The following is a 16,738-nucleotide window of genomic DNA, read 5'->3' on the forward strand; positions in this document are numbered from 1 at the left end:
AAAATAAAAAGAGTGGCGTGTGACATTATTTTTATTGTCATTCCTCTATAAAGAAACAATGTATAAGTACTGTGTGTACAACAAACAACAACTTAACCGAGCTCTGTGAATTGCAAATAAGAAGAAGTACTATATAATTGTATCCACTGTTTGTTAATGCACAAAAGGGAGAATCTCTCTTACCTCCGGCATTTTGACTGTCACTTACGTTGGTAGCAAACACATCTAAACCTCCACAGGAGAAATTGCAGCGAATATTCACCAACTTCAAACAAACAATTTTTGTTCTTGTTTCAAGATTCCCATTCAGAGAGAGCAAAAAATGTCATTTGAAACAATAACACACATACTGCGGTCCCTGCAGCAATCTGTTTTTTGGTTACATAAGAAAATAGGTTAACAACGGAGAGGATCAAAAACGAACACTCCAAACATATGACGGCTAACAAACCGGTGGTTGCTAATTTTTTTTCATATTTCGTTCAATGTGATTCAAGAAAAAGTGTAGATATTAGTGTTAGCTATTAGAAGGGATAATCCGCTGCTTCCAGTATACCACTCTCATGACGAATGCGTGGGAGTGAAAACTTTTCCAATTTCGCAGCCGTTGGCACACCCGCTACGAGGAACACTGGTGGCAGGAAAGACGCTTACTTTGCAGAAAACAGAATATGTGTTAACAAGAGTTATATTTTCTTCACAAGTTATTAGTTTTTTTATCATCAATTCAAATCTTCCGGAGAACATAAGAGAAATTGAAAACTCCATAGCTTTCCGATTATCTACCGTTAACCCATTGCAAACTAATAGGGACAAAATGTATTGCACGCTTAGGTACTGATTGTTGCTTCATCTGTCAGAAAGGAAATATTGGGTTAGCTTTCGGAAGTTAAACCACCGTCGAGCAGCTCTCCCACGAAATAACTATTATTGATGGTATTAATTAAATCTGCTGCGAGTGTGGTGATCTTAAACCATCAGTGTTGATTACAACACCTACAATCTCGATGAAGTTTGCGAAATGTGTCATACCGTCAAGCATCTCATGGCATTATCGCTTTATCAATGAGCTGAAAACTTTCTCTAAAATTTGGAACTGATTGCTAATTACATTTGGGAGCTTTACTTTCGGCCATCAACGTACTTCGACGATTTTCATCAGAAGATGGGCAACTTCCGTTACACCACTATGAGCTTTGCATAGGAAAGCAACAGACAACTTTTTATCCGAGTCTGCTTGGCTGGTGAAAATTGGACGAATTCTTTCTTAAAAAAGAATATTTGTCAGGAAGAATTTCAACATAACCTTTAGAAATGGATTAAATTTTCATATTAGATTCAAAGTATAGATTAAGCTTTTTCTTCTCATCCAGCACTATTGATTCTACCCTGTTTATTTGACACAGAATTCGCACCCAACTATTGATTCACATGAAAATCGCGGGGCTAGTGCTTCGATCTCCCGGACACTTACAGTTATTCGCACATCGAGCTTCGAACATATAAAGAATGGTTTTTGAACCTACCTCGTACCTCAAGGCCAACTGAAAAAAAAGCTATGACGGCACTAATATGTAACGGGTAATAACTAAAATTGTGGACTTTTTGAGGTTCATATAAACACAAACACGCTAAAACAGAAATAAGAGTATGTATATATAGACTTTCTCTCTTCAGTATATTTGTTTCGTTTATGCATGCTCAGTTCTGACAAAAAGCATTGCACAAGCACATTGTACAGCTCTATGAACTGCATAACTAAACCATTTTAAAATCCACTGCGTATAACATTCTGCAAACTTCAACAATAACACTTCAGAGATTATGGTCTTGAGAAAATTGTAACTGGGAATTGACTTGTCAAACCGAAATACTACTTTAAGCCCCTTTTTTTTGTTTCGTTCCTATCATTAGATTGCATATTTTGACCCCGACATAATGAGTATTTATCCTATCATTTCACCAACCCTTTTTTATAAAAAGATTTAAACAACAACAAGAAAAAGTGATGAAGAAATTATCAGTTATAAAAAAGAATCGAAAAAATAACAATATCAATTTGTTTGATTCTGAGTTAAATCGAAACACAAGAAAACTCTTAATACTGTCTAATACTGTCGGTTAAGTTTTGCATACAGCTCATTTTCAGGAGTTTCTAAGCAACGTATACGCATCATCAGACAGACAATTATACATCATCACTAAAAAAACATCACTTGACATAATAGCTGAAGAATACCGGTTAGTCCAATTTAGGTTGAATGTTTTTTTGATTTTAAAATAGGGGAACTGTTCCATTATTCATCTCAGCTCATAAATTCATCTTATACAACATGAAAACACAATTGAAAATAGTAAAAAGGCATATTTTCCAACTAAACCAATCTACTAATCCATGGAGTGTATTCTTTTTAGTTCACTTTACATTTCTCATAAAGTAGAATCCTCAAAAACTCACTTAATAGCTCTAAATTTGGTATTTTAGTCGCGCATCTGCACTCGAAAACTCATTTATTTCAATAACCTTCCTCAGCAAACAAAACCTGCGCATTGCTCCATACGGCTACGACGGGACTTATCCAGCAGCCAACCCAAATTTTTTTCGCCATTAGAGGACCACTTTTTATTTGAATCACTAAACAAAATCACTCACCACAACACTAAAAATTGTCTTAATAATGTTCACCTCACATTTCCAAATACAAACTTTATTTAGCAAAAAAGTATGAGATGATTATTTACAAATCCTAAATTTCAATTGTATGTATTTTCATCTATTTTCACTGCTTTGAAGAAAATCAAAAATTGCCAAATCAGTTTCTGTTAATACGAAAAGTTTATACTGAAAATGTTGAATTATTTAGACATAATTGATAGAAATCGACAGCACTGCAGTATTTACCTGGGTTACCAATTTTGCACGTAAACAACTACATCGGATACCTGGTAACTTACTATGACGGTTTGCGGCTACGCTCATTCATGAAAGTGTGATTTTATTCATGATTAACAGTGTGAAGAATATGGGGCGTCGTGAGATGAATAATTGAGCATTGATTTAAGTTTTGAGATAAATATGGAAGCGTTGTAAAAATGGTTGGTTTCACGAAATTCAGGATAAAGCAAGCTAAGTTTACCAAATTTCCAATACTGGGCAATTCCATAAGAGCATGTAAGCGTAGTCTGTTTATTTTTTTATTTTTTTTTTGTGAAAATTTGATGTTTAATCCGTGCATTCTTCGTGAATATCGGCTTAATGAGATGATTGATGGAACAATTACCCTATGTAGTTATTGAAACGCCTGCAGTTTTTTTTAATTATTCAGATATTCGTCGGTCAATCCCATGTTGTTGATGGGTTGGTCAAACTACGTTATTATAGTCGACTAGCTGACCCGGCAAACATCGTCCCGCCTATTTTTGTGTTTAATTTAATAATTTTCATCATTCCAAATTCATTGATTTCTTGCGATTTGTTTATATCGTTTGAAATTATTGGTTTTATCGGAATGACAACATCCTCGTCTTTTGCCTTTGATACATCACATCCATTTCGGAAATACTCATATTAGTATTCAGTTATTTTCATTGTTTTCAGTTATTTTCATTGTGGTATTCAGTTATTTTCATTGTTTTCCAGAAACTGAAAGTGGTCATCTTCGAATTCAAGATGGCGTCCAGCGTCGATGCTTGGCTTCTATACATTATTTAGATTACGAAAATATTCATATGTAGTATTATTCGGCTGTTTCCCAGAAGTTGCCATCTTACAATTTGGAATGGTGTCTGAGGTCAATTTTTAGCTTCATGCATCATTCTGGTTAAAGAAACACTCATATTGGGTGGTATTTGGTCACTTTAGGCTTATTTCAGAAACCGGAAGTCACCATCCTGGATTTTAAAATGGCATTTGGAGACAATTTCTGGCCCCTGAGCGTCATTCTGGTTTAAGAAACACCCATAATAGGTGATATTTAGTCATTTTCGGCTGTTTTCCAGGAACCGGAAGTCACCATCTAAGAATTCAAAATGGTGTCTGTGGTCGATTCTAGCTCCTGTGTATCATTCTGGTATCGAAGCATCTCATATTGGATGGAAATCGGCCATTTTTGGCTGTTTTTCAGATCATAATAATCCCGGAAGTACCCATATTGAGTGTTATTTAGTCATTTGCCATTGTTGTTTAAGAACCGGAAGTCGCCATATTGAATTTCAAAATGGCATTTGGAGACAATTTCTGGTTTCTTAGCGCCATTCTGATTAAAGAAACACTCATATTGGGTGGTATTTGGTCATTTTCGGCTATTTTCCAGAAACCGGAAGTCGCCATCTTGTATTTCAAAATGACATTAGGGCATCTTCAGCGGTGGTCTATTTTTGAAACAAATTTATACTAGATTTACACCAGCGAAACCTGAATACAACTAGCTAATATAGACCAACTTTTCGTTCTCCGCACCGGTGTTGTATTTCTTGTTTTTTTAAACCGCTGTCATCTGTCACACTGTCAACAATTCAATACCCCATGCTATCAGTTAATGAGACTTGTTATAATAAAAAACACTCAATATTTAACAAACGGAAATTCGATAATTTTTACGCACATTAAACGATTACTTTGGCAAGACACTTTATATCCACAAAACTTTATGGATTTGACGGTTTGACCCAAGCGTCAATGACATTTCGCAGGATGGATTGGTATGATCTAAAATTTCTGCTACAAGTAGGGTTTCGGAGGATAGCGTAAAATATTTGATCGCGTAGGTCACATACTGCCAGTTATGCTTCAAGCTTAAAAGGAGCAGTCAATGTCATTTGTGTTGCGGCTCATCTAACCCGCAAAGTCGAAAAATACGAAAAACGAAACATAACGCCCCAGCGATCATTTAGTTTTGTTCAAGCTGCTCGAAACGAAATGCGCAATGTCACCCCAGCATTTTGAACGTTTTCAGTTCAGTGTCTTCTAGGAACATTTTTCTGGCCTCTTAAGTTCCCCAATACCATTGAGGCGACGGTTATGGTCTTTCAGAATTCCCACTTTTGCTGGTCGGTTTCCTTGATGCCAAAAACGACAAACCTGTTCATATTCTGCTTCAGAAAAGCCACAAAAATGAATTGTGAGTTGTCATAAAAAATCTTTGTTTTGTTTATTCCCCAACACTCGCGCAAAACGCTTGTATGGAAATAGCCAAAAATGAGGTATTCAATTGAAATATGACATTTTACCCACCTATTGGCAGCGTACAAAGGGTTTTTGAACGATCTATTTCTTGTTCCAAAAAGTGTTATACCAGTTTCAAATTTTTTCAATTTAGATCTGATATAAAACAAAATTTACACCACCGGTGCAGCAGGGAATTTGAGTTTGTTCCAAAAAAAATAGAACAAAACAATGATTTGGACCACCGCTGAAGATGCCCTTATGTGACAATTTCTGGCCTCTGAGCATCATTCTGGTTAAAGAAACACCCATGGGGAGCTGCGTAGCCGCAAGGTTACAGAGTCCGCTTTGTCAAGCGGATGGTCGTGGGTTCGAATCTTAGTAGAACCAGGCCATCCGATGTCAAAAAAAAGGACTTAAGCGTGGGTTTATTCTCAGGCTCCCCACCAGTTACCCTTCCTTTCCGCTGAAATCTACAAATACCTTTGCGTGACTTCCTCTTAACAAAAAATAAGTCCCTCTTATCAATAAAACTGGCCAGAAGGACGCACGACGAAACTTCTCCAGGGAATTATAATTGGTGATATTTGGCAAGAGGAACGAGTATCGCCACTGTGATTTCAACTACCCTGCAAAGTATTTTGCCTAAATTGACCCGGAAAGTATTTTTATATCATGAAAAACCTCGTGAGCGGGAGAGGGTTAACAAACAATTAGCAAAGCATAGTTGCCTTCCAAGATTAACGCTTGGAAGGCAACTATGCTGACCAAGGACATATTTGTTACCTCTTAAACATTTACATGCCAAATTTGGTTCTATTTGGTGGATTGGTTCTCGAGCTGTGCGAAATTTATGTTTCTTTTGTATGGGACCCCTCCTTTTTAAAAGAGAGAGGGGCGTCAAACTGTTATGGATATATTTGATACCGCTAAAAACATCCACCTCCCCAATTTGGTTCCATTTACTTGGTTAGTTTTCGAGATGTGCATGAATTTGTGTTTCATTTGTATGGAACCCCTCCCTTTTAGTAGAGGGAGGGGTGTCAAATCATTACGGATATATTTGATACCCCTAAAAATGATGTGCATGAATTTGTGTTTCATTTGTATGGAACCCCTCCCTTTCTAGAAGAAGGAGGGGTGTCAAACCATTATGGCTGATTTTGTTACCCCATAAAACAACCACCTGCCAATTTTGGTTCCATTTTCTTAGTTAGTTTTCGAGATGTGCTTGAATTTGTGTTTCATTTGTATGGGACCCCTCCCTTCCAGAAGACGGAGGGGTCTCGAACTATCTTAGTCACCTTTCTCGGCCCCTAAAACCAAAAAACAAAAAACAAAATTTCACGCCAATCGGTTCAGTAGTTTCCAAGCCTTTATGGAACAGACAGACAGACAGACAGACAGAGCTTCATTTTTATATGTATAGATAAAGGTTCAATAAGGTGCCAGCGGTAAACGACTTTTCGAATTTCGTTTAGTGGTAGGGTTCGAAAATCCCCATGCAAAAATTCAGCTCAATCGTACTTCGAAAAGATATGCCTTCACAGCGGTCAAATTTTCAACTTTTTTATCTATGGCAAACAAATATACATAAATTTTTGAGCTGGGTAGTTATGCTTTTCTTCATCAGCTAAAAAAGAGCAATTTTGGTCGCTTTGAGGTACCACTTCCTGAAATCCGATTGAGTCGAAATTTTTCGAGAAGATGAAAATTTTGAGCCTTACCGCTAGACGAAATAAGAGGATCATTTTTTTCCCATACATACGATTGGCACCCTAATGTTCAACATAGCTTAATATCTACACTTTTATTGTTCAAAATAATATCCCAAAAAATAAAAATGTTTATTCGAGTACGCTCTATAAGAATTTCACAGGAGTGTTGTCTCCACAGCATTGTATTTAAACGGTTTAAAGTTATTTTTGAATATTTCGTAAAAAAAACGAGCTTGTTAATCTTGTCCTGTAAAGCCCGTTCATCTTTCTTCTCACTTGAATTTTCAGTTGAAGTATAATCAAAACTATAGCAGCTATAGCTAGCAACACTGCAAATATTTCCACAGACATTACCCAAACTCTATTCTGCAGTGTACACCTGCAAAATGAGTTTTCGTTCAACCCTCATGAATGGAAATTTCTATTTTTCTACTTCCGCTGTGTTCAATCTGTTCCTCCAAACAATACGATGTACTTTGCTTCAAAATATCACTTTGCCCTCGGTATGTACACATTTAATGCAGCCGGTGCTGATCTTATGTTCTCCGTGTTAGTTCCTGCACCGAAACACCTCACCTTGGAACGGCAATTGAACAAAAGTGTTCTGATCGGCTGGACGCCACCTGATCCTCCTGGATGCAATCAAATTGAAAGCTATCACGTGTACGTGGACGGTGTACTGAAGGTGACTGTCAAGGCGACCGAACGCACACGAGCACTGGTGGAGGGCGTAGATTCCAATAGAGTAAGTTTTCGAATATGACTTTCACGATATCTAATGAGTCATTTTTTCCATCGTTTCTCCTGAGCAGCCACATAGAATAAGCGTACGTAGTGTAACACAAAATCGTAGAACCTCTCGCGACGCTGCCTGCACAATGATCATCGGACGTGATACAGCACACTTAGGACCATCGGCAGTTAGAGCTACCAACATAACCAGTTCTAGCGCGATCATTTCTTGGCTACCAGCGAACTCCAACCATCAACATGTAGTTTGCGTGAATAACGTGGAGGTACGAACAGTAAAACCTGGCGTTTATAGGCACACAATTACTGGTAATATCATATACCTACTAAAACTATTGTTTACATACTAAATGCCTTACTTTCCAACAGGGCTGGCTCCCAGTACACAGTACCGAGTAACGGTACGAGCGAAACATCTACGTGCTGCCGGACAAACACAAACGCATGCTCCTCCAGCGGGCCCTCCGCCAGAAGAAGCACCTGGGGCATATACTGATTTCAGAACGCTGGCCAAAGGACTTCCTGACCCTCCACAGGTAACTAAATCGAACGCTCTTCGAATCTCAATATTTCTTATCTACCGACTACTCGTTATCAGGAAATCCAAGTCGAGGCTGGACCCCAAGATGGAACTCTGCTGGTAACTTGGCAACCAGTGACACGACCACCCTCTTCCGGTCCGGTAACTGGCTACGCTGTATACGCGGATGGTAAAAAAGTGACTGATGTTGATTCGCCCACCGGTGATCACGCCCTGATCGACATCGGCAAACTGGTCGGACTCAATCCCCGAGCAGTGACAGTGCGGACCAAATCGCGCGACTCTCAGTCGGCGGACAGCACACCAACCATGATACCAAGTAAATATTTACCACAGTAACTATGTCTGTGTTATGCCTGATCTTGTCTTTGTGTTCATGTACTAGTTTGGATATTTGTTTGTATGGTATCTGACGCACTCATCCGAAGTGAAGTCGGCGTGCTTATTGTTTGTTCAATGATGGCCGGAGCAAAATGGTTGAAATTCAATGGAGACTCTGTCGAAGCATAGTTTCAAAAAAAAACGATAAGCTATCAAACGAAGCTATTGAACTACATTTTCCCATTCAATTGCAATTACAAGCATTTACAATTTAAAATATCGGTACACTAGTTCAACCATTTTGCTGCTTAGCCTAACATTGTCACTAAAGTATGTTGATTTTATTTCCATACTAAACCAATTCTTCAGATTACAGTACTACTATCCTTGGTTTCCGTTTTAAACAAATAATCATTTCAAAACAAAGAAAAAATCGAATGTTTATTTTCGAACATTTCATAGTTGAAAATCAGTATTCATTACTCTTTAAGAACATATTTATTCACTATCTTGTAAAGCCCTAGCTTGGTACTTTGGTTGTTCATTGTTCATTTCTTCCATCTTTGTTGCTTTTTTTACACATTCCCAAGCAATCCCAGGATACAGTCAACACTGTTACAGAAAACCCAGACTATTGCCGTAAAGCACATCTCTGAACCCATTCTGAACAACAGTCATCTAACTCATTTCACCTCATCACTCCTACTTTCTGTTTTTTTTTTTTTTTTTTTACAACTAGGTACATTCATTTTGCCTGAACAACCTGAATTACACCTTTTTTTTTCATTTTGTCAAATATAACCAATCAAACCATAAATGTGAGTCTATTTCACGAATCTCAGCACGCATAAGGAACAGTAAACTCGTAATCAATAAACAGTGTTCGAACAGTGTCGGAATATGCTTCGCTATACTACTATTTGCCACAAAAAAACTCCACAAATTAGAGCAAACTACTATCGCCAATGAATGCATCGCTCTCTCTAGATCTTATACTTGAAACACATCACTTTATCCTAGCAATTAACGTTTTCCTTCAATGTGTACTGTCACTATGCATAAGAGTAAGTCATGTACCTCGTAGATATGAACAAAAAACAACAGCTTTTCTCCACCACATACTCCTTCTCTGGCATTAAATGTGTAACTGTAAATATAAGTGTTCAATAATATAGTGTCATCATCAATGGCGTGTTGTGATCGATGTGTGCGTGTTTTGTTTGGCTGGTGACAGTAAATCGTATGTAAAACAGTATCGGTGGCAGGCTATATTAAACTGATTGAAAACAATGGCCTGCGGCCAACTAAATAAACAATAAGAAAAAACAAAGTTGGTAAAGTCAGCTTTATTCATTACTCTTTGCTAATAAATATTAATGAAATACTGAACTTAACGTAAATTTAGCAAAAGTTTTTTGAAAATGAAAGTATTTTATATAGCATACCTGCGTAAACAACGAACAAGCAATTCGCAATGCTACTCAGGGTTAAGTGTTGAATAAAAACAAAGTTAAAAAATAACAAACCGAATTTGATGCGTATTAATTAAACTCGTCGCCAAAGAGACTACTGCCAAATCAATCCGATTTTTCAAGATTGACGGTAATGTTCAAGATATATTCTAAACGTTTTTAATACTATATGCTAAACTTTTCATCGATAAATTCAAATATACTGACATTTAACATAGTATAGTAAAGTCTAACACAAACACGACCAATAATATGTGTGTGAACAACTAGATTAGTAACCTACTCGCTCACAATCAACTCGACCTGCATTGATGAACCATCGTCGTTTTGATCCGCGTTTGTTAGTCCGGAAATCCGTAATCGCCATAGCTGTTCTCGATCGATCGCGCCGTATGCCGATTTGAAATCAATGAATAGATTTTTTTTGTTCACACAACATTTATTTGACACGGCACAATACAAATTAATGTTTTACGGAGCCAATTAAGTCTAATGCCTTATGGTCTAAAATATCTTATGAGCTAAAGGCAAATTTTTTATCCTCGCTGCCGACTACGAGCTGAAACTAAATCTATTACTAAAACTAACATGTTTTTTTTATCCGAGACTCGTTTCGCTGTTAAATGGGCACCTTAATGCTCTTGAAATAGCTGTAAACAAGTAGCATGTATGGCAAGTTTCGCTGAGCGAGGATATCACGAACTGGCACATAGGGCTGTATTCCTCGGGCCCTGAGGGTATCCAACAGTAGAGATCTGGCGCCGCGGAATTCAGCACATACCCGAACCACGGGTTCAATGTCTTGGTACCCCAATCCACAAACGCAATGATTACTGCTCGCCAGCCCAATACGCAGGAGATGTGCATCTAACCCGTAGTGGTTGGACATAATCCGAGACATCATGCGAATGAAATCTCGTCCTACATCCAACCCACAAAACCAAGGTTTAGTGGAAACCTTGGGGATGATGCTGTGTAGCCAACTCCCCAGTTCTCTCTTATCCCACGAGGCCTGCCAGTTGACAAGTGTATTCTGACGTGAAAATTTTAAAAATTCATTGTAGGCAATTGGTCTGTTGTAAATATCACCGTTTGTTGCGCCCACCTTAGCCAAAGTGTCCGCTTTCTCATTGCCCAGAATGGAACAATGAGAAGGGACCCACACTAAGGTAATCTGAGAAGATTTTTCGGATAAAGCACTCAGATGTTCCCGTATTTTCCCCAGGAAATACGGAGAGTGCCTTACATCCTTCATCGATCGGAGAGCCTCGATAGAACTGAGACCGTCCGTAAAGATGAAGTAATGGTCCGTGGGCATTTTTTCAATAATCCCTAAAGTATACTGAATTGCAGCCAATTCTGCGACATATACAGAAGCAGGATTATTGAGCTTGTAGAAGGCGGTAAAATTATTGTTGAAGATACCGAAGCCAGTGGACCCGTTGAGAAGTGATCCATCAGTATGAAACGCACTGTCGCAGTTGATGTTTCGATATTTATTGGAAAAAATTTTAGGGATCTGCTGCACGCGTAAATTATCCGGGATTCCACGAGTTTCTTCCATCATGGATGTATCGAAAAACACAGTAGAAACAGAAGTATCTAACAAGTTGACACGATTGGAGGTGTATGAGGAAGGATTTATACTTTGAGACATGTGATTGAAATACACAGTCATGAAACGGGTTTGAGAATTAAGTTCAACTAGCCTATCGAAATTTTCAATTACCAAGGGATTCAAAACCTCACATTTGATGAGAATACGACTAGTCAGATCCCGAAAGCGGTCTTTTATTGGGAGAACGCCCGCCAAAACTTCCAAACTCATCGTATGTGTCGAATGCATGCAACCTAAGGCAATACGCATACAACGATACTGCAATCGTTCCAGCTTGATTAGATGGGTGTTTGCAGCGGAACGGAAGCAGAAACGCCCATGCTCAAGCACCGACAATATCGTTGTTTGGTCAAGCCTTATAAGGTCTCCTGGGTGGGCGCCCCAACATGATCCAGTATTTGTCCGGAGAAAATTTACTCGCTGTTGACATTTTCTCATCAAATACCGAACGTGACATCCCCAGGTGCCTTTTGATCGAACCAGACACGAAGATATTTATATACCAAAACCTGAGAAATCGTTTCACCCATTAACTGTAAGTGGAGCTTAGCAGGCTCGCGCTTCCTAGAAAAAACTACTATCTCAGTTTTCTCCGGAGAGAATTCGATACCTAGCTGTAAAGCCCCAGCAGACAAATTGTCCAAGGTATCTTGCAATGGTCCTTGAAAATCGGCAGCTTTGTCTCCTGTAACAGAGACCACGCTGTCATCTGCAAGTTGTTTTATCGTGCATGAATTTGCCAGACATGCGTCAATGCCATTCACATAAAAATTGTAAAGAAGGGGGCTCAATAATGAGCCCTAGGGAAGACCCATGTAGCTAATACAAAATGTTGCCAAATCGCCATTCGTAAAATGTATATGCTTTTCGGACAACAAATTATGCTAAAAATTGTTTAAAATCCTTGTCGGTGAAGTTTGCCCGAGAGAATGTTAATAGAAACGGAATCAAAAGCCCCCTTAATGTCCAAGAACACAGATGCCATTTGTTCTTTGCGAGCATAGGCTAGCTGAATATCTGTAGAAAGCAACGCAAGACAATCAATCGTTCCTTTGACACGGCGGGAGCCAAATTGAGTATCTGATAGTACACCATTTGATTCGACCCAATGGTCTAAACGACGGAGTATCATTTTTTCCATCAATTTCCGGATACAGGATAGCATTGCAATCGGCCTGTAAGATTTGTGATCAGAAGCTGGTTTTCCCGGTTTTTGGATGGCGATCACCTTCACTCCAATCCTGCGGTACAATATTTTGCTCCAGGAACTTATTGAACAAGTTCAACAAGCGCCTCTTGGCATTGCCGGGTAGATTCTTCAACAAGTTGAATTTAACCCAGGCGCGTTATTGTTACAGGATAGGAGGGCAATTGAAAATTCTGCCATCGTAAAAGGTGATTCTATCGCGTCGTGGCCCGGAGATGTATTGCGATTAAAGTTTTGCGCAGGAATAGAGTCCTGACATATTTCCCTGGCAAAATCAAATATCCATCGACTTGAAGACTCCTCGCTTTCGTTGACCGTTAAACGATTTCGCATTCTTCAGGCTGTGTTCCAAAGAGTGCTCATCGATGTCTCCTCGTTTACGAACCGACGCCAATATCCGCGTTTCTTTGCTCGGACCAAGCTTTTAAATCTGGTCTCAAGCTCCAAATACCGCTTAAAGTCGTCGGGTTTACGTTTCACCCGAAAGAAGGCCTTAATCGCGTCGGATTTTTCCGTGTAGACATCGGAGCACTCTTTGTCCCACCGCAAAGTGGGAGGTCGTTCTTTGATCGTCACGCCGGGATATTTCTTCGTTTGGGCTTGCAACGCGGCGTCGAGAATCAAGCCCACAAGGAGGTTGTATTCTTCGAGTGGTGGGTGATGTTGAATCAACTCGACAGCTTCTGAAATCATTTCCTCGTATACTGCCTGTGATCGCATAATTGTAACATTCGACATTTTATGGATTTTGCGCTTTTTATTGGGAAATGCTCAAAATAGTATGTACTTTTCAAATCTGAAAAAATATGCTTATGTTTGTTTGAAAAAAATTGTAAAAAATACCAAATTGTTTTGTCACATAGCGTAAATAACCGCATAATTGTCACACTACTTAACCTTTTCAACTAATTTGTCATAAGAGCTTCCATCCAAATCCACATCTGCATCCTTTGGAACTCGGAAGTGATTCTGGTCCGGAAACCAACCACCGGTGATCCGTTTCTGATGTTTAGCTCATGCTCGTTGAATACAAGAAAAACTTCATTTCCACTGTGATAAATTCCAAAAGTAGCTTGAAAGTAACGGCATAAAAGTATCATTGCAAAAATTTCCACCAATTTGACTTCAAAAGTAGTGTTCAACGTTTACATAGTGTAAAGTAGTGGTTTCTTCGTGATACTAAGTTTAGTTGAACTGTCTATTTGCAAAAATATATTGGGAACAATGCATTTAAGGTCAAAATATAAAAGTGTCATTTGCTCGAACAACCAATTTTGCAAATGTTACAATTATGCGGTTATGGGCAGTATAACTTCCAATCGATATTCCGTGTGAGGTCATACGGAATATCAACTGATCGCGTGCGAGTCGAACCATTATCAATTGAAATTTGAATAGGCAAATGATCGCTACCGTGGGGATCAAGGACTACCTTCCATATGTAATCCAACCGTAGCGATGTTGAACATAAAGATAAATCTAAAGCACTGAGGCGCGCTGGAGGTTTCGGAACGCATGTCATATCCCCGTTATTTAATACTGTCATGTCGAAGTCGTCGCAGAGGTTATAAATCAAAGAGGAACGGTTATCATTAGAAGGGGAACCTCAAGCCACGCCGTGAGAGTAAAAATCCCCCAAAATCAAACGTGGCGAGGGAAGATGTTGTATTAAATCAAAGAGCAGCCGTTGCCCAACCTGTGCTCTGGGTGCCTCAATACATAGGCAATACAAAGCTCTTTACCTTGTATTGTCATTTGACATTGGACAACTTCGACGCCTGGGACCGAGGGAAGGTTAATACGATAGAAAGAATAGCACTTCTTAATCCCTAGAAGTACTCCTCCGTAAGCGGTGTCTCGGTCAAGGCGAATTATATTAGAATCATGGAAGTTAAGATCTACATTTGAAGTGAGCCAAGTTTCACAGAGGAAAAATGCATCGAATTTATGCTTATTAATCAAAACTTTAAATGAATCAATTTTGGGGATGATACTTCTACAATTCCACTGTAAAATGGAGATAGAATCCTTCATCTCAGCCGATGAATTAGCCATCAAAGGATACGATCGCTGCAAGGAGGAGCCATTTAGCAGTCAACTGCTTCAAAAACGTTTTAACTGTTGGTAGAAATGGCAGCAGAAGACTTTTAAGAGGATCAGTTATGTTAAAATTTTCAAAAATCCAGTTCACAATATCAGAAAACTTCAGCAGTCAAGATTCTGGCTGAATCTTGAACGAAAAAGAAGGAACAGTTGGGTTTTTTGATGTTCCTGGAAGTGCCGGATGCACCTTACTTAAATTCAATTTTGCCAATCCCGGAGGAGTTTGCTTCGGATTTACCACAGCACTTTTTTGTTTCTTAGTATCAGTCACTTCAGATGGAGACCTTCTCTGTCCTTTCCTAGGAAGCCTAGGGGAAGGAAGGTTTTTTTCTCTTCCTAGATTTCCCGGGTTCAACTAAAGAAGGTTCCCCAACTGAATCGTCAGAATCAGACTCATCGAATGACAAGACCTCAAAAAGATTCGGGGAAACCAGTTTGGTAGAAGCGGCCTCTTTGAGCATTTCTGCGAAAGTGCGCTTAAAGCGCTCTTTCAGAGACCGCTTGATCTTCTCTTGGCGCTGTTTGTACGCGGGACATGCAGACAGCTCATGCGGAGTCTGCCCACAACAGAGGCACTTTTCAGCACCCTTATTACAGGCGTCATCCGCATGTTGCTCTCCGCACTTGCCGCAACGTGCTTTATTGCTACAGGCCGTATGGCCCAACTGTTTGCACTTCAGGCAATTCATTACCTGCGGTACAAACAAACGCACGGGTAGACGCACCTTATCCACGAGCACATAGCTCGGCAGAGCAGCCCTGGCGAAAGTCACGCGAATGCCAGATCTCTACAAATTTGCATTGTGTTCAATGCTTTTACTTTCGGCCGGAAAAATACAGACCCAATACCAGCTTTGCCCTCCGGATACTGCTTTAGCCGATGGGTAGCTTCCTGCGGGGCTCCACTTTTAACCCTTGGAACTTTGTATCCGGGAGGGCTAGGCGGTGGAACGAGCGGGTTTTCATCCCCGCTTTCGTCGTCCATGTTGGACGCGTGAGCCACACACGCAAAATGCCAAACAGCAAATAATATTGCAGAAAAAAACCAAGAAAAAAAAACTACTTAGCTTTTGCAGCCGCTCTCCACCACAATCAGCGCACGGGCGATGCCAATCTCCAGTCCTTCACACAAGAGTCCGGTAGCAAAAGCTGCAGCCGTTCCAGCCACACAGCAGCACCAATACAGCCAAACAGCTGTGCGCCGGGTACTGGATCTCTCGCAGTAGCGACACAACGCACGAGTCTGTGGCGTACGGTAGCAAAAGGCGATGATGCGTTCCTTTGTCTTCAATAGACAACGGCAACGAGCAGCAGTGCACACGCGATAGAATGCACGGTGACCTTGCTGACGCTCCTTTCCTTTTGAGAACTAACTTTTGCATTCGCCCTCAAATCAGTCTTGTCTATGATCAGGAGCCTCTATACCTAGCGCTACAGCAGTGCTATCTTTCGCGGATCGAATGCTCCTCCAGCCAGTAGCTGCGCCAAGCTGTTCTTCCATGGGTAGCGCTGCCTCCAACTGCTGGACGTATTCCTGTGCAACCCCGGCGTCCCGAATTTACTCAGGTTAACAAATTGTGTCCATATTCCAGCTGGCTGTCTATTGTAATCATATAGCTCGTGAAGGTGTGACATATGATCGAAAAGTGAGAATACTGTACTCCGAAGTTTTAGCCATCTTGTGTCCCTTGCACTGTCTTTCTTACACATTTTCATCCACTCCTTCTTCAAATTTTCAAATCCAGTTAAACAGAGCGTCTTCTCCGTGGGACCGGAGAAAGGGCAGCTCTTCTGGAGCTGTTCTTTTTTATGATGGTCGTTATGTATGGCTTGCTGAATTTGCT

The 16,738-nt window shown here is 39.8% G+C and overlaps 1 protein-coding gene across 12 annotated transcripts in view; it reads left to right on the forward strand.

Moving 5' to 3' along the window:
• Nucleotides 1-16,738, forward strand: part of LOC129730633 (uncharacterized) — a 199,360-nt gene that overhangs the window by 145,060 nt on the left and 37,562 nt on the right. For all 12 annotated transcript variants that reach the window (XM_055690114.1, XM_055690115.1, XM_055690118.1 and 9 more), the window contains 4 exons: nt 7,437-7,627; nt 7,695-7,941; nt 8,002-8,168; nt 8,231-8,492. In XM_055690114.1, the coding sequence (XP_055546089.1) occupies nt 7,437-7,627; nt 7,695-7,941; nt 8,002-8,168; nt 8,231-8,492 (867 nt within the window). The remainder of the gene's footprint in view (nt 1-7,436; nt 7,628-7,694; nt 7,942-8,001; nt 8,169-8,230; nt 8,493-16,738) is intronic.

Source organism: Wyeomyia smithii, chromosome 3 (genome assembly GCF_029784165.1).
Source record: "Wyeomyia smithii strain HCP4-BCI-WySm-NY-G18 chromosome 3, ASM2978416v1, whole genome shotgun sequence".
Classification (NCBI taxonomy): Eukaryota; Metazoa; Arthropoda; class Insecta; order Diptera; family Culicidae; genus Wyeomyia; species Wyeomyia smithii.